This window comes from Astyanax mexicanus, chromosome 24 (genome assembly GCF_023375975.1).
Source record: "Astyanax mexicanus isolate ESR-SI-001 chromosome 24, AstMex3_surface, whole genome shotgun sequence".
Classification (NCBI taxonomy): Eukaryota; Metazoa; Chordata; class Actinopteri; order Characiformes; family Acestrorhamphidae; genus Astyanax; species Astyanax mexicanus.
In genome coordinates, this window is record NC_064431.1 from 25130103 (window position 1) to 25148325 (window position 18223).

Sequence of the window (18223 nt, forward strand, 5' to 3'; positions counted from 1 at the left end):
CAATAATGAAAGTAAATTTTAGAAGTACATTTTTTCACACTGCAGAAGCCTATCGAAACTCAATCAAAACTAAAGGTGGTCCAATGAAATGTTGGTGTTTGACTTTTTTTTTTTTTTTTTGGCCAAGCAATGTATATTTAGAGAGAGAATAAAAATAAAATATTTTTTATCATGGCATACATTTTTTTCTCTCTTCCATGCCATTTTTGGCATCCCAAATGTGAGCTATGGTTTATTAAAGGTTGAACGCACGACAGAGAAACAACATTGCCATATCAACGCTGATTCACTTTTCAAAATCAACACCAAATTCATCGTTCATTCAATGTTGAAATGCCAGCTGGGGTGAAAAATAAATCATTTTGGCGGAGTTTTGAGATCACACACTGGTATATACACACCACTTCAGGTAACTAGCTTTTTTTTTTTTTTTTTTTTTTTTTGAACCCAGAGACTATGGTTGAACCTGGTCCATTTTAAAAAAAGTCATTAAAAGTTCTTTATTTAAAATCCTGCATTTAATATGATGCAAAAATGTATATAAATGCGAATCTAAAAAACGTTTAATGTTAAATGTTGCTGGTTTTGCTTGTAACTTAATTTATCTCCATTTTCACAACAAAGAATATATCCCAAACCTACCTATACATGTACCTAAATATCTGAGACAATTATCAAAGCTTCAGTACACTCAAGTGTGAAAATAGATCATGGAATCATGGCAAATTTGCATTTTTTTTAACTCTTAAACTTCAGAAATTGACACCGAACAAAAAAGGAAGTATAAACACAAACGCTGCTTTGTAGTGGTTGGTGGTCGCTGGAGGTCCTTCTCCCGGTGCCTGCTGGGGGGCGCTGTGTAAAAGTAGCCCACAGTAGACAGCAGGAGTGTCTATGGTTTACTGTAATCAGTTGCTTGGTGACGAAAAAGCCACGGAGGACTGTTTTCTGAAGCATCGCTGTTTCTGAATTAGTTTAAACCCGGATAAAAGCGGATAGAGCAGTGTGAACGGAGCTGTTTTAAACCGGAGCGGAGCCTCGGTAACTAATCCCCCGCTATGTGACGGAGAGTGTAGCCGCAGAGTCAGCGCTATGGAGAGCTACGGGTTTATCAGAGTTGTGGGGAAGGGCAGCTACGGAGAGGTGAATCTGGTGCAGCACAAATCAGACCGAAAACAGGTAAAACCAGCTCCCACTGTTTAGACTAGGGGGCAATTTTTACTGTTTTACTGTTTCCTAAATGATGTGTATAGGTAGGTTAGCTTAACTAAGCTAGAAACATGATATCCAGATTGAAAGTGCTAACTGCCCTGATTTAATGTAACGTTAAGTTAACGAAACGTAACTAACGTAAGCTAATTTCTGCCATGTCATCATTAAAATATTTTATTTATTAATATTTTAATCTCAGCTCTTTCTATTCGCATATTTAAGCCACTCCAGCCTAAATATAAGCCAAAATGACACTAGCGATAACCATCTATGTTCTAAGTTAACGTTATCTCCGCGTTTACTAATTCAACTTTAATAAACTAGGTTAACTAAGTTAGTTAAGTTACAGATCGTTTTAATGCAGTTTTACCACGGCTGGGTGACATGACCCTAAAACAATATCACGATATTTCAGACAAAACATTAAATAAAAAAAATTAGCCATATTTGTGCATCTCAAAAAAATCAACCATCATTGAAAAGTTACTTTATTTCAGTAATTAATTTAAAAATGTGAAACTTATATATTATATAACGTTAGTTGTATTACACACAGAATGATCGGTTTCATTTGTTTATTTTTTATGGCTTGCAGCTAATGAAAACCCAAAAATCAGTGTCTCAGAAACTTTGAATATTATATAAGGCAGTGTGGGCAGTGTGCCAAATCCTGCTGAAAAATGAAATGAAGTGCTGTGAGATTTTATAGGGAAAACACTACACTGACTTTGGACTTGATATAACAGTGGACCAACACCAGCAGATGGATCAAAGTCTGGAGGAAGAGTTTTGGAGGAGAGACACACGATTTAAACTGCTTGAGGGTTTCTAGTGTGAAGTTTCTACAGGCAGTGATGGTTTGGAGAGATCTGCCCTTTGGCCAAAAGCTCAATACTGAACAGATTTTTTTTCAGATATGCCTATTTTTTCACCATTGTTTACATTACTTCTTTTACGTATACGGAACATTTTCTTTAAAGCACTTTGTGAACTGTGTTTAAGAAAGGGCTTCACCAAGTTTATTGTCAGAAAACCTTGGTTGCTGGAAATTTGGTGCACCCCTACATAAAATGTATTATTTATTAATAATGGTTTCCTGCACAGAAAAAAACACAGAATCTTAGAAAATAATGTTTTACATATTAAATATTTTATATTTCATTCATTAATGTAATTCTACAAATGTTTAATATATTTAATATCTAGTAGCCCTCTAAAAAAAGACAGGTTGGCAGTATGTGCCAAGCACTCTAGTGCTAAACTAACTAACTAAGTGCTTTTTTTTTTACTAATCTCAGTACGTCATTAAGAAGCTGAACCTGAGAACGTCATCGAAGCGTGAGCGCCGGGCGGCGGAGCAGGAGGCTCAGCTTCTTTCTCAACTCAAACACCCCAACATCGTCACCTACAGGGAATCATGGGAAGGAGACGACTGCCAACTGTACATAGTGATGGGTTTCTGCGAGGGTGGTGACCTCTATCATCGACTTAAGCAGCAAAAAGGAGAGCTGCTGCCCGAGAGGCAGGTGGTGGAGTGGTTCGTCCAAATAGCGATGGCTCTCCAGGTATGGATAGGCAGGATTTTCGTATTTCATGCTCCTCCTGGCTTACTGAGTACATAATAAGATAGATTTTAAAAATTTTGAAAAGGTTTTTTAGCTGGTAAAGTTATAGAAATAATGTAACATACTTATTGTTTGCAACACAAAATTATTAGAACATTGCTCACATAGTATCAGTGTTCTGGAATAAAGTTGGAATAAATTGGAATTCTCTTTTCATTAACCGATACGAATTTCCCAATAAGCCCGTCTCTGCATCTCTTACTTGATAGTTCTTCCTGTCCTATGGAAAAGAGTACAGAAATTTTGGTTGATTGGCCTTACAGCTGCTAAAAAATTATAGTTTAATGCTGGCTTAGTCCATTCGCTTTCTTTTCACGCTGGTTACATTCCTTTTTAAATATTCTTATACTTAGAATTATTCATTAATAATTCAGCTAGAATCAATAGAGCAAATCCGGATATAATGAGGATATGGCTAAATGAAATTAAAAATGTGACAATCCATTTTTTTTTTTAAACCATGATCAACATCAACATGATGAACATTTTTCTAGTACTAGACTATGTATGTTTTGTGTATATATTGTGTACACGTTTGGTGGTAGGGTGGGGAGGGATGTTGATGTGGGTGGGATAATGTTGGGTTCGGGTCTGGATAGGATTTAAAAGGAATAGTAAAATATTATCTGTTTACTGTACTATTGTCTATAAAACTTTCAATAAAACAAACAAAAAAGCATTTTTCACATAACATTCCCACAAGTAGTAACATTACGGAAACGTTTAAAAAAAGTAACATTGATATAGGTAATTCTGCAGAAACCTTACCAGAACATATTTAGAACATACTATAAACATCCAGAAATCCAGATTTAACATTTGAAGAACGTTGTTTGTAACATTCTACCAACCAAAAACTGTTAGCTGATTGGGTGGGTGGGTGGTATAAGGACTAGTCGAAAAGGTAATAATATTTAAAAAAAAAAATAATAATAAAATAATTGTTGTTATTCTCTACAGTATTTGCATGAGAAACACATCTTGCATCGAGATCTGAAAACCCAGAACATATTCTTGACAAAGACCAACATTATCAAAGTTGGAGACCTGGGCATCGCACGTGTGCTGGAGAACCAGAACGATATGGCCAGCACCCTGATCGGTACACCTTACTACATGAGTCCTGAGCTCTTCTCCAACAAGCCTTACAACTACAAGGTAATTTACTTACTTATTGTAAATTTACATGCCTTAGATTACAATGTGTTTTTAGGTAATCCCATATCCTATAAACCCCCTCTTTGGGATAATATCATATTGTAAGGTGCCAAGTCATTCCAAATTTAGCATTTCGGCCATGCAACATAAATGAAAATGTTTGTGTATGCTTAAAGTAAAATATATATACAGACAGAGAGTCTGGAGTAAAAGGAGCAATCCAACTGGACATTGTTTGCCAGAAGGTAACATAGACATGATAACACTTGTGTATGTGTTTAATATAAAAAGATATTTTCAAAAGTTGGGTAGGTAGGTTTATTTTTCTACAGCTTTTAATAATTTAATCTTCATAGTTGAAATCATTCTTATTCTCTCTGTGGTCTCTGCAGTCGGATGTGTGGGCTTTGGGCTGCTGTGTCTATGAGATGTCCACTCTGAAACACGCCTTCAATGCGAAAGACATGAACTCGCTCGCATTCCGAATCATCGAGGGAAAGGTAACTTGCGTTTTTCCACATCAGAAACACTGCTGTAGGTTTTGCAGCATTGTTGTTTATTCATTTACTGCATGACTGGGTTTAATGGCTGTAGTTATTTCGGGATTTCTCAGGGGGGTCATTTTTGTATCGCTTCATTTTCCCCAGTTGCCGCAGATGCCGAGTAAGTATGACCCTCAGCTGGGGGAGCTGATAAAGCGCATGCTGTGTAAGAAACCGGAGGACAGACCGGACGTCAAGCACATTCTGCGGCAGCCGTTCATCAAACAGCAAATCGCCATCTTTCTGGAGGCCACCAAAGAGTATGTGTCTAATTGAGCTTAATTAGTAATTATGTCCAGAGGTTGGTTATTGAACGTTTGTTATGGGTATTAATACCTTGGTGTTGTACCCTTTTACAATTCAGTTTATAATCAGGCATAGTGCTATGTTCACATTACCAGGCTGAAGTGACTTAAATTAGATTTTTGCTCAATGTGTTTCAGATCTGATTCAGATTTTTCTTCACTGTGTGAACTTGCCAAATCTGATTTTTTTCAAATCAGATTTGAGTCACTTTCATATGTGGTCCTAAATCGGATACGTATCCGATCCATGGTCATGCGACATGAATGTGAATGGTCAAATTGGAATTCATGCACCTTTTTGCTTTTACAAATGTACCCAAACACATCTCTCGGTGCTGCTGTGCAGCTATAGCTGCAAAAACAGCAAAAGCAAACCACCTGGCCTTTTTTCTCCTCCTCGACCTGAGCATGAACTTCAGACCAGCTGTTTGCTGTTTCTCCACTGCAGCAAAAGATGCTCCACCTTTGAGCTGCTAACTCATCCATTTCACCTTTATAAAGCTACGAGTCGTCTCTCAAATATGACAATTTTAGTTGTTGTTGAAGAATTCGACATTTATACACATATCAATGTGTGCATGTAAGGCGTATCAGGGACAGATTCGTTCACATTACACACAGATGCAGGTCATTTACACTTGTGAACCGTCAAGATCTGAGCAAAAAATCGGATTTGAGCAATGTGGCTTGTTATGTGAACGTAGCCTTAGACTCAAATGTAGATACTGTAATTGTATACTTCTGGGCATGTGCTGATAAAATATTTGTAAATTATTTCGCCAGAATGGAAATTATTGACATTCCCAATTCATTAATAAATGCTGCCGTTTAACAGGAAAACTGCCAAATCTCGAAAGAAGGTGATGAACAGCAAATCTAACAGCACTCCTAATGCCGCAGTTCTTCAGAAACAGGAAAATTCCCTTCAGTGCCTCAACTCTGAGCCAAAAAGCAGAGGGAAAAAGGTAAAATATTGTTGTTTCATTAGGCAGTTTTAATAATATGATGAAGAAATATCATGGCATTTTGGTGACCGCTTTATACTACTAAATCCTTTCACTCGTCAAGCAGTGTTAAAAGCTCACGATGGACCCATTCATGACGTTTGTACAAACCAGAAGATAATTTATTTTTTCATCATTGCATCTTCCAAAAACATTTTTTTCTCAATATAAATGCAATATAAAAGTGATATTATAAATATTTTTAATTAAGCATTTAGTCATGTTACACATCATTGTGTGTTCTACAAAGTTGCAAGATGTCTAATAACCGATAACCAAGTAAATTAATTAATTAAAAATGGTTTTGGAATGAAATTTCATATATACCCACTGGGGGAAAAAATAAGAGACCAAATAAAACATGATGAGTTTATTTGATTTTACCAAATTGAAAACCTCTGGAATATAATCAAGAGGAAGATGGGTGATCACAAGCCATCAAACCAAGCTGAACTGCTTGAATTTTTGCACCAGGAGTGAGTAGCATAATTTTATCCAAAAGCAGTGTGTAAGACTGGTGGAGGAGAACATGATGCCAAGATACATGAAAACTGTGATTAAAAAACAATTGTTGGTTATTCCACCAAATATTGATTTTTGAACTCTTAAAACTTTATGAATTATTATTGCTTGGAGTTTAGAAGAAATGTGGTCTGTAGTTTATAGAATAAAACAACAATGCTCATTTTACTCAAATGTATACCTATAAATAGCAAAATCAGAGAAACTGATTCTTTTTTTTTTTTTTCCCCAGTCAGAAGAAAAAATCCTCCATCAACACAATGCTGCTAAAGACCCTGTTCCACCAAACGGACCACTGCCCCCTAAACCCCCCAACCAGGATGCGCTTAACCTGACAGGACAGTCCCTGGCAACCATCAGCAACATAAACATTGACATCCAACCTCCGGAGCCCAAACCCAACCCGAGGAAAGCGAAACCACCTCGGCCAGTGTCCGCCCACGCGATCGCGGGCGAGCCACCTTCAGTGTCCAAGCGAAGAGAGATAGAAAAAAAAGAGAAAGAGGATCCATTCAATCTTCAGCCACACCCCAGGAAACCAAAGGTATTGGGTGACCACAGCCGAGAGGATGAACTGTTATCACACCCAGTCATACCCCAACTCCCCAAGGGAGACGTACCACCAAAACCCACCGACAGATTGAGGCATTATAAAGAGAATAAGGCTCCTAATGGCAATTTGGCCGTGGAGGAAGACACTCTGAAGCTGCTGCAGCAAGCAGAGATGGAAAATATAGATACAGAGATAAAGCTGGAGAACCAGGCCGGTCCACAGGCCTCAGGGGACCACAGAACAGGGGCTGCCCTGAGGGACGTCTCTGCAAAAAGTCATGCAGCAGAGGGAAGAGTAAGTTATTCTCTGTGTTGAAATGAAGGTCAGAGCATTTTAAATTAAATTCACTTATATATATATATATATATCTTATATATATATATATATATACTTATATATATATATATATCTGTATATATACGTATATGTGTGTATATATATATATATATATATATATATATATGTAATATATATATATATATATATATATATATATATATATATACATATATATATCTGTATATATACGTATATGTGTGTATATATATATATATATATATATATATATATATGTAATATATATATATATATATATATATATATATATATATATATATATATATATATTTTTTTTTTTTTTTTTATTTAACAGACAAGTTTGGAGTCCACAGATAAACTACTTGAGCCATTTGTTCCAGTAGTTCTCATGGTAAGAAAAGTTTTTTTTGCTTTTTATTTAGAAAGTATAAATATATGACTACGTTTGGAACGTAGTTTGATTTGTGTGTAATGTGTATGTTGAAAATTTTATACATGTTTGAGGTCTGAATTTGCTTTACTTTTGCTTTAGAAACAAGCACAGGGTTATGTAAACAAAGACATAACAGAAAGCAGACAAGAATCACCAGGGTGCAATGATGAGAGGGCGGGGCTACAGATTAGAGACAGTTAGGCCACAACACATAGGGACAGAACCCATATTCTGTACATTCTGTGTTATAGATTAAAATGCTGAAATTGAGTATACTTAAACTTATACTAATTCGTTTTTGAATATAAAGTATTTGGTATAGATAAAAGTGCCAGAGTTGAGTATACTTAAATATCCATGAAAAATACTCAGACCATGTCTGTTTGCATGTTAAATAATTGTGTACTAATTACTAATACTAACTAGTTTTTGAATATGAAGTATGTAGTATAGATAAAATTGCTAAAATTGTGTATATTTAAATATCCACAATAGATACTCAAAACATGTCTGTTCACATACTAATTACTGATTGTGTACTAATTACTTATACTAACTAGTTTTTGAATATGAAATATGTAGTATAGTGCTGAAATTGAGTATTCTCAAAAATCCACAATTAACACTCATGTCCATTTAATTTGCACAATAATTACTAATTGTATAATAATAACTGATACTTACTAGTTTTTGAATATGAAATATTTAGTATAGCAAAAAGTGCTTAAATATCCACAAAAAAATTCTCAGAACATGTCTGTTTGCATATTAAAAACTAATTGTTTACTTTTTACTAATGCTAACTACTTTTTGAGTATGACGTATGCAGTATAGATAAAAGTGCTGAAACTGAGTATACTCCAAAATCCACAATAAATACTCAGAACATGTCTTTTTGCATACTAATTAATAATTGTGTACCAATTACTAATACTAACTACTTTTTGAATAAGAATTATGTAGTATAGATAAAGTGCTAAAATTTAGTATACTCAAAAATCCACAATAAATTCTCAGAACACGTCTGTTTGCATACTAATAACTAATTGTGTACTAAATACTTATACTAAATAGTTTTTGAATATGAAGTATGTAGTATAGACAAAAGTGCCAAAGTTGAGTAAACTTAAATATCCATGAAAAATACTCAGAACATGCCTGTTTGCATACTAATGAATAATTGTGTACCAATAACCAATACTAACTACTTTTTGAATATAAAGTATGTATAATAGATAAAAGTGCTGAAATTGAGTATAAGCAAAAATCCATGATAAATACTCAGAACATGCCTGTTTGCATACTAATTAATAATTGTGTACCAATTACTAATACTAACTACTTTTGAGTATGAAGTATGTAGTATAGATAAGTGCCAAAGTTGAGTAAACTCCAAAAAAATTACAATTACTTTTCAGAACCTATTAATTTTTGGTTGTGGTTACAAAAAGATGCTGTTATCCCACAATGCAATGCAAAATGGGAAGAAATGGGCCACTCACTTCTGAAAGAGTATTAGATAATTATGTATGTTATTATGTATCATTGAAATTATTTATTGTATTTTGTTTATTATTTAATCTGTGCATTAAATTAATGGTTTTACCTACACATTGTTGGTAAAACCTAACCCCACCGTGCGGAGGATGTATTTTAGTCTAGGTAGATCTCACAATGAGTTAACGTAGTTGAAAACATGAAATCATGTGTAACATTTATTTCAGGAGCCTCACAATCCAGAGCCAGCTCCAGCTCCATCACAGCGCAGCAATCCGCCTCTTCATCCTGCCTCCTCTTCCTCTGAGCCGTCCATGTCCCGTCAGCGCAGACAGAGAAAGAAGGCTGAAGATGATCCCAGCAGAGTGAGTGATTAAGATTTAAAGATTTAAAAGTGTTATTTGGTTTACTGATAATTATATATTAAATGCAGTTCTCATAATTCAGGCTCAGCTAAGAGCTAATTTCTTTGTTTAATCTCTTTTTTTAACCTGATTACAGGAGAAAGCAGCGAACTCCAGACCTCTTCCTCCTCTACCTGAACATGCACCATCAGTAAACACACAGGCTAAACCTGCAACACACTCTGGATCTTCCAACAGCCGGCCTGCTCCACAGGTGGGAGAGACTTAGACCCTTTAAACGGGAACTCTACAATGTACCCCTGCAATAATGCAATTACCAGTGTTTGGGAATTGTAACGCTGTAGCCATTTCACATGCTTGTTTTCATATGGCAACGATTTTTTCTTTAAATTACAATTTCGGGGGATCCGGGTGGTCCATTGGACTAAGGTGCTTGCCGTCAGTTTGCCTTGTTTTCTCTGGGTGGGTAGATGGCGCTCTCTCTCTCTCTCTCCCCAAATCACTCCAAAGAGTGATGCCAATCAGCACAAGGCGTCTGTGAGCTGATGTATCGGAAGCGTGTCGCTGCGCTTTCCTCCGAGCGTTAGCGCTGTGATGCTACTTGGCAATGATGCATTAGCAGCAGTTCACATGTGTCGGAGGAGGCATGTGCTAGTCTTCACCTTCCTTGTGTTGAGGCTTCACTAGTGATGGGAGATATACAGCTAAGTAGCAGCTGAATGGGTGTGAGAATTGGCCAGATAAATTGGGATAAAACTGTAAAAAATAAATTACATTTTCAAAAATGCGTTTTGTCTTGCTTTTCAAACAAAAGCAATTACAAAAAAATACAATTTATAAATATTTATTGAACACTAAACAGTAGACAAACCGACAAGGCACAGTGCATTTACCTCAGCAGTGCAGTTCTAATCATAAGTATCTAAGCTATAAAAATGCAGAACGCGACTGCAGTGTTGTCTGTCACAGTTTGTCTGACCTGTGCTTCTTTTTTTTACAGAATCGTCTTCTGTCAGCCAGAGAGAGGAGAAGGTTGAGGCAGTCGCAGGAAAACCAGAGTGAACAAGGTAAACAGTGTTCTGATTTTTTTTTTTTTTTTTTAATTTCCTTAAACAATAGTTTTGTTGTTCAAATTTGACCTCTTTAATTTTGCATGCAAGGGGTTTGTGGGGGGGCTGGTGGGGGATGAATTAGACACAGCACTTTAAAAAATGCAACTCACAAAATTACAAACATGCTGCCGCCTAGGATTAGTTGCTCAGGGGGACGTCTTTCACGACTTTCTACTTTGTAGAAGATAAAACTCTTGCATCTGGACTGCAATTGAAAAAACAGGAGGACCAGTAATTTTTGGCGTTCAGTAGCTCCTCCATTTCCACTCGCTATTGTGTTTATGTGGATCTTAGTGGAAACGGGCACCCAAAGTATAACTCTGATCTGGATTATAGGTGTGAAAACATCTAGGTATGGAAGCTAATATCGGAATTGCCCAATAACTGCTCAGAAATCAATATTTGGTGGAGTAATCCTGGTTTTTAATCACAGTTTTAATGCATCTTTGCATGTTCTCCTCCACCAGTCTTACACACTGCTTTTGGATAACTTTATGCTACTCACTCCTGGTGCATAAATTCAAGCAGTTCAGCTTGGTTTGATGACTTGTGATCATCTATCTTCCTCTTGATTATATTCCAGAGGTTTTCAATTTAGTAAAATAAAAAAAATCATTATTTTTAAGTGTTTTTTTTATATTTCTCAGAGCTGTACATGTGCAATATTGGATTTCCCTATCAACCAAGAATCCCCACATTCTCTGCATCCCTAAAAACGCTAGATATTGCTTTAAGTGTGTCTTAAATGTCAAAATTCTGGACCTTAATCCCCCCTGCAGTGACAGTGACAAGCTGACCCGGCCTGAATGAGCTCCAAAATGTGTCTTTTCACCCCTCACCTGAAAAGTTGCCCTGGAGATGAAAGCTTTTCTGCAGACTGTGACGATATGAATTCATGAATTTAGAGAATGCTCGCAGAATTGCTGGCTGTTGCGGGATGATCAAAGCGAGCAGGTGCTGCATATATGAATGCGGATAAAGGGGGCATTGTGTTGTGGGGGCTTTTTTTTTGCGCCGTATGGTCTCTCGTTAAAGCTTCTGCTCTTCTTTGAAGCGGCCCCTGCTGTCAGAAGGGCATCGTGTGATGTCTCCTCGTTAGGCTCCGAGCACGCCGACCAGCCCGACTGCCCGAGACCTGCCAGCGTTGCTGTGGTAACACACAAGGTAGGATGACTGGCCCTTATTGGTGGTCTGCAAATTGGACGTTTTAAGACGGTGCTGACTGCATGAGCACATACTGTAGATCAGATTTCAGTCCTGGAGGGACGGGATTGGCAGAGATTAATGTTTTTTTTGTACTGCTGAACTGTAACACACCTGATTCAGTTCAGTTGTGAATTTATAAACTAGCTAATAAGATTTATAAGAAGTATTAAGACTGAGTGTTAATAAAACACCACAGATGCATTTTTGGCTCCAGTACTGTAAGAGATTAGAAATAACTGCTATGTTTCAGCTTTGAAAATCTCTCTCCAGGCAGTGGGCTATTACTGTTACTCTGCTTCTGCTACAATATTTTCCTTTTCTGATTCTAATAATACTGAAATGTTTAAAAAGCTCCACAAAATACACAAAAATAAAAAAAATATTGTGGCCGAAACTAGGCCTGTCACTATAATTTATTTCTTTATTTTTTTATGGACATTGCGCTAAAAACTGTTTTATTATATTTTTATAGTTCAGAAATCAATATTTGGTGGAATAACCCTGGTTTTCAATCAGTTTTTATGCATCTTGGCATGTTCTCCTCCACCAGTCTTACACACTGCTTTTGGATAACTTTATGCTACTCACTCCTGGTGCAGAAATTCAAGCAGTTCAGCTTGGTTTGATGGCTTTGAAAGTCTCTCTAAAGACAGTGGGCTATAACTGTTACTCTGCTTCTGCTGCAATATTTTCCTTTTCTGATACTAATGACACTGAAATCTTTAAAAAGCTTCACAAAATCCACAAAAATGAAATTATTTTGGCTGAAACTAGGCCTGTCGCTATCATTTCTTTCTTTCTTTATTTTTTTTAAGGACATTGCGCTAAAACTATTTTATTATAATTAAAATGATTACCATGCTGATTTAGCCATTTGCAGGGGTGACTGGAAGGGGGGGTGTAATTTGATTCCCCACAAGCAGTTACTATTTTCAATCCAGTAATCAGATTATTAAGTAATTGATCCAAGGCATTGTGTGTAACTGTTTTGTCATTTTAGTAAAAAGATACGCAAGTATTGTCGCTTTATTGCTGGAACTTACAAAGGTTGCTGTTAGTCGCAACCACGCCAAAATGACAACAGGCTAGCGAGCTAACAAGCTAACAGGCTAAAACTAGCACTCGGGCTGAACACTCACACTAGTGCTTGTCTTTGTTGCTTAAATCTATACATTTTAAAGGGGTAATCAGTAATCAGATTACTTTTTTTTAAGTAACTATGTTATCACTGCCAACAAGGGTCATACAACAGAACAGTGTGACCAGCTAAAAGTAATGATTCCGATTTAAATCACGCAGATAAAGACAAACGCAATATCGAAGGCGGCAAAAATGATCAACATCATGTTTGTTTATGGTAATTACAGAATACAGAATACCAAACACAGTTTTTCACAGGTTTTTATTTATGTTGCTGTTATATATGCATTGTATGCAATGCTAACAGCTTGGTTAAAAGCTGCAGTGCCCACAGAAACAGCAGCCACACTCTGTCTTGTGGCTGCGAATTGTTTTCAGAGCTGGATTAACAGGTAGTTATTCCTGTGAGGGTCTTTACACGCTTTAGGCTAATTCTGTCATCTTTATGACTTTTATTTACTACTAAATAATTTGTTTACTTACATTTTTACATTACACTTGTGCAGGCATTGAATTGACAGAGTTTAATCTTTATTTTAGCAATTACTTTATGACTGCACTTTACCAGTCAGACCTCTAATTCTTCTGTCTTCTGTTGCCATGTGGGTGAGGCAGACCTCTTCTTTTGCCAGTTTTCTCCAGTCTTTTGCAGGTGTAGGAAATGATTTTGTGCTGGGTTGTGTATGGAGGGTCTTTTGTGCCAGTGCTGGAATTGGTGTTGGCTTCCATGTCTGGATATTCTTTTTTTGCTAATGCTAATGCATTAATACTCAGTATGGGCTAACAGGAAGGCTTCTTGTGTTTCTGTGTGGGAAACAGGAGAGGAAGTCGTCTTGGCGGTCAGACGAGGAGGAGTGCAGTTCTTCTACCAGCTCCACAGAGCGATCAGAGGGGGAGTACAGAGAGGGGTAAGAGCCAACAACTCAATCTATACACATCCTGACCCTACAGACAGCTGCTTCTTCCTGCCACACAGCTCCCTGGTGGTCTAGTGGTTAGGATTCGGCGCTCTCACCGCCGCGGCCCGGGTTCGATTCCCGGTCAGGGAACATAGCTTTTCACCTTTTTATGTTTAGTAAAGCATTAGTTTTGTTCATTTTTTTGTTACTTTAATTTAGTTAGCATACTAAAAAGGTAAAAAGTAGCCACCTGGATTTAACTAAGTAAATGATCTGGGGTTGATGCTGCAGTTGATCTGCAGGTTTAGGTTCAGCAACAGTATGTGCTGAAAGAATGAGCTCAGCTGACTACCTGAATATACTGAATATAGACCAGGTTATTCCGTCAATGGATTTTTTCTTCCCTGATGGCACGGCCATGTTCCAAGCTGACAATGGGAACAATCTTTGGGATGTGCTGGAGAAGCTGCTTTGTGCAGTGGTCAGACTCTACCAACATCAAAGCTGCTGCAAAATCATGGTGAAAAATTAATGCAACACTGGATTGAAATATATCTTGTGACATTGCGGAAGCTTATTGAAACAATGCCACAGTGAATGTGTTCTGCAATTAAAGAAAATCTGTAATTCTGTAACCTACACATCCTAACCCTAGTAAAGAAAATCACAGCAATAAGGAGCCTGTCCAGTCAGTGCACACCCAACAGGTTAAAAGTTCAGTCTCAGTGTGTCCTACACTTACTGCCATTCTCAGGTTGCAAACAGCTGCATCCCCCCCCCCCCACTCACCCACACAGCTCCCTGGTGGTCTAGTGGTTAGGATTCGGCGCTCTCACCGCCGCGGCCCGGGTTCGATTCCCGGTCAGGGAACACAGCTTTTTTTTTTACCTTTTTATATGTAGTAAAGCATTAGTTTTAAGTTGAGTTCAATTTACAGAAGAAAATGTACACAGAATAATATATACAGCTCTAAAACAAAAATTAAGAGACCACTTCAGTTTCTGAATCAGTTTCTCTGATTTTGGTATTTATAGGTATATGTTTGAGTAAAATGAATATTGATGTTTTATTCTATAAACTACAAACAACCTTTCTCCCAAATTCCAAATAAAAATATTGGCATCATTTTAAGTATTTATTTGCAGAAAATGAGAAATGGCTGAAATAAAAAGATAACAAAGATGCAGAGCTTTCAGACGTCAAATAATCCAAAGAAAACAAGTTCATATTCATAAACTATTAAGAGTTTAGAAATCAATATTTGGTGGGAAAAACTTGGTTTTCATGCATCTTGGCATGTTCTCCTCCAACAGTCTTACACACTGCTTTTGGATAACTTTATGCTAATCACTCCTGGTGCAAGAATTCAAGCAGTTTAGCTTGATTGATGGCCTGTGATAATCAATCTTCATCTTCATTATATTCTAGAGGTTTTCAATTTGGTAAAATAAAAGAAACTCATCATGTTTCAGTGGTCTCTTATTATTTTCCAGCGGTGTGTAGGGTTTCAAACATATTAATTCTTCGTACATTTTAAATTAGATGTTGGAGCTGGGAATGACGTCACACCCGAGTTGGCTACCTCAGTTTATAATGAGCACCACCCTCAACTGTACGCCGAGCCTTTATAAAGGGTGATTTGATTAAAATTCGAGAGCTTTCACGTTTACCTCCGTAATCAATCCAGTCCCCATTCCTGTTCTCTAGGAAGAATGAGAGCAGCGAGATGCAGGATCTGGTGCAGATGATGACGCAAACATTGCGAATGGACTTCCGAGACGTTTCACAGTCCAACTCTACACTGCTCCCAGAGTTCAAACTCAACAGGAAGTACAGAGACACGCTGATGCTTCACGGGAAGGCCTGCGATGGAGAGGTGGACTTTCACATTAAAGACTTTCCCTCAGGTTGGGTCCTCAAATTTTACTCAGTACTGTAGTAGTCTAACACACCTCATTTAGGCCCTATATAAAGATGTTTTTACCTTTAACTTCTATTACTTTTGTACTTCACTATTGTAAGTCGCTTTGGACAAAAGCATCTGCCAAATGTAATGTAATGTAATGTAATGTACTGTAATTCCAAAATGAAGCTTTTAATTTAACGCCTAGCTTCATTTGTATTGTATAAATGTACAAATGTATTGTATAAATGTAATAAATTGTTTTAGATTATTTACTACAAAAAAACTTTAGTTTATTAATTTATTATGGTCTTTTGTTGCTGTTATTGGGACACAGCACTAATGCAAAAGAAATCCCACTTTTTTTGTTTTGTTTAATAACTGACTGTTCTGGCCTGTCTATTATACATTTTCAGCTGTTACCTATATCAAAAGTGTTCTAAAAATTAATGCAGTTTATTATTATTTATTAGGGTTTTACTCCATGCATTGTCTAGGGGGGATACTGTAATTAATTATTTTTAAGATATGTTTTACTTTTATTTAAGGATTGGCTTGCACCCACAATAGAATTTCTCAAAAATTTAACTAACCCACTCTTAAATACATTAAGTTTAAAGCTTAAGATCTCTCTTTCACTGTGTACAGAAGATTCTTCAGGACCAGCAAAGATCAGGAGAGCTGTGGAACACCTGCGCACGGACGTGGTTAAAGGACTTGGAGTCAAACTGCTGGATAAAGTCCTAGAGATCATGCAGGAGGAGGATGAGGAAAAGAGGGAGGCAAGTTGGATGTAATTAATGGTGTTTTTATAGCTAAATATCACATTTAGAGTAAACATTTATATATGGTTGCCATATTTCTCGCACTATAAGGTGCACTTAAAGTCCTTTAATTTTCCCATAAATCATCAGTGCGCCTTATAATCCAGTGTATTAATTCCACCAGTCAGTTTGTAAGGAGCAGTAAAGCCACTCCACTGATGTACAGCTTTATAAAGAAGATTCAGAGCAGCATTAGCATTAGCCATTAATCGTAGCGCTAGCTCTTTCATCATTCAGAGGTGAGTATATCAGACTGTAATCTGCGTGTTTATCGTGTTAAAACAAGCTACATGTGACAAACCGCTAGCTGATTGTGCCCTGGCTTACCTAAACACTCAGAGTTCCTCAGTGTAGTGCTAAGATGCTGCTAGCCATGGCTAGCGCTTCTGCTAACCACTCTTAAAAATATTGGAAGTCTAAGCTTACTGTAAATAAACGGAAGCACTTTACTCACCCAAATAAACATTTTACAGGAGAAATCTGTTTAGATTAACACCCAGCACTTGTTTGACTTTAAAAGAAAATGTTTTTAAGAATTAAAGTTTTGTTTACTTAGGATTTTCTTTAATAATCATAGGTTTAATAATCATATATTTGGCATGTATATGTATTTATGCATGATTGTCTAAGAAAACTGAAAGAAATCAGAAAACGTGCTAAAAAATATCCGGCTACTGAGCTGAAAATCCAGCTGTCTTTATCCATTTTTTTTAATCAAATTTAATTTAATCTAGGTAACTGAATTTGAATTTATAGATAACTGCAAAAATCAGATTTGATATGATCTGATTACTGAGTGCATGTAAACACACTCATTGTTTAACTGGTCCTATAAGCAAATCTATATACAATAAAATGAATTGATGTAAAATGTGAATATGAAAGTTAAAAGCCAGACAAGATAATGCACATTTTTTAAAATACGTTTTTTTTTTTTCTGGCTCTCGTTTAGGTCCTGCTCCGCCAGCAGATGGGGGAGGAGAAGTACAAGACGTATGCTGTTATGGTGCGGCAACTAAAGTTCTTTGAGGACGTCGCTTTCAAGCACTGAACCTGATAAAGCGAAGAAGCACTCCAGCAAACAAACAGAAACAAACACTGATTATGTCTCCACTTTTAATTAAGAACATCTGAAATGTTGAGTCGAAGGCTGTGGAAAACTGCTGTTACATGTTGATGCCTTTCTACGTCTGCATTGATCAAATGCACGATGTTGTTATATATGCAATTCATCTAATTACTGCTCATTTGGGCCATGTGATTCTGATTATTCATGTATTTGTTCCCATGTATTTGAAATGTATTTGTGAGCATTATTGTAAACTTCACCGGAATCTGATATGATAGAAATATGAGAGAGAAGTTTTTTTTTTTTTTTTTTACTTTTTGCACTGTACATTATGTTTCTAAGAGAATAAATGTAGACTGATTAATATAGAAAATATAGTTTTGGATGTAGCATTAAATTCTATAATGCGAAGTTAGAATGTAAGAATGAAGAATCTTCTGTATTAAAACAGATTTGTTATTTAACGTGAATTATGAGCAGTTCTTTTATCATAGAATTTTGGCAAATCCACAATTTCTGTTAAACTTGGATGGTTG

General features: G+C 36.5%; 1 protein-coding gene and 2 non-coding genes across 3 annotated transcripts; all 3 read left to right on the forward strand.

Annotated features, from left to right (window-relative positions):
- Positions 1-886: 886 nt before the first annotated feature.
- On the forward strand, positions 887-18157 carry nek4 (NIMA-related kinase 4). The gene is made up of 16 exons (XM_022682782.2): positions 887-1179; positions 2511-2777; positions 3798-3995; positions 4388-4495; positions 4643-4797; positions 5678-5807; positions 6601-7215; positions 7574-7630; positions 9397-9534; positions 9671-9787; positions 10535-10601; positions 11701-11810; positions 13812-13900; positions 15599-15798; positions 16443-16576; positions 17571-18157. Exons 1-16 carry the CDS (start codon positions 1093-1095, stop codon positions 17667-17669), a joined length of 2571 nt encoding a protein of 856 aa, XP_022538503.2. The 5' UTR covers positions 887-1092; the 3' UTR covers positions 17670-18157.
- On the forward strand, positions 13970-14041 carry trnae-cuc (transfer RNA glutamic acid (anticodon CUC)). Its single transcript has one exon. It is a non-coding gene; the product is annotated as a tRNA-Glu (tRNA).
- trnae-cuc (transfer RNA glutamic acid (anticodon CUC)) lies at positions 14690-14761 on the forward strand. The gene has a single exon. It is a non-coding gene; the product is annotated as a tRNA-Glu (tRNA).
- Positions 18158-18223: the final 66 nt, after the last annotated feature.

Bases quoted from the DNA above. Each gene is read 5' to 3' on its own strand.
- nek4 (XM_022682782.2), top strand. From the start codon at position 1,093: ATGGAGAGCTACGGGTTTATCAGAGTTGTGGGGAAGGGCAGCTACGGA. The intron at 9,535-9,670 runs GTGAGTGATTAA...ACCTGATTACAG, and splicing joins CTGAAGATGATCCCAGCAGA to GAGAAAGCAGCGAACTCCAG. The intron at 15,799-16,442 runs GTTGGGTCCTCA...CACTGTGTACAG, and splicing joins CATTAAAGACTTTCCCTCAG to AAGATTCTTCAGGACCAGCA.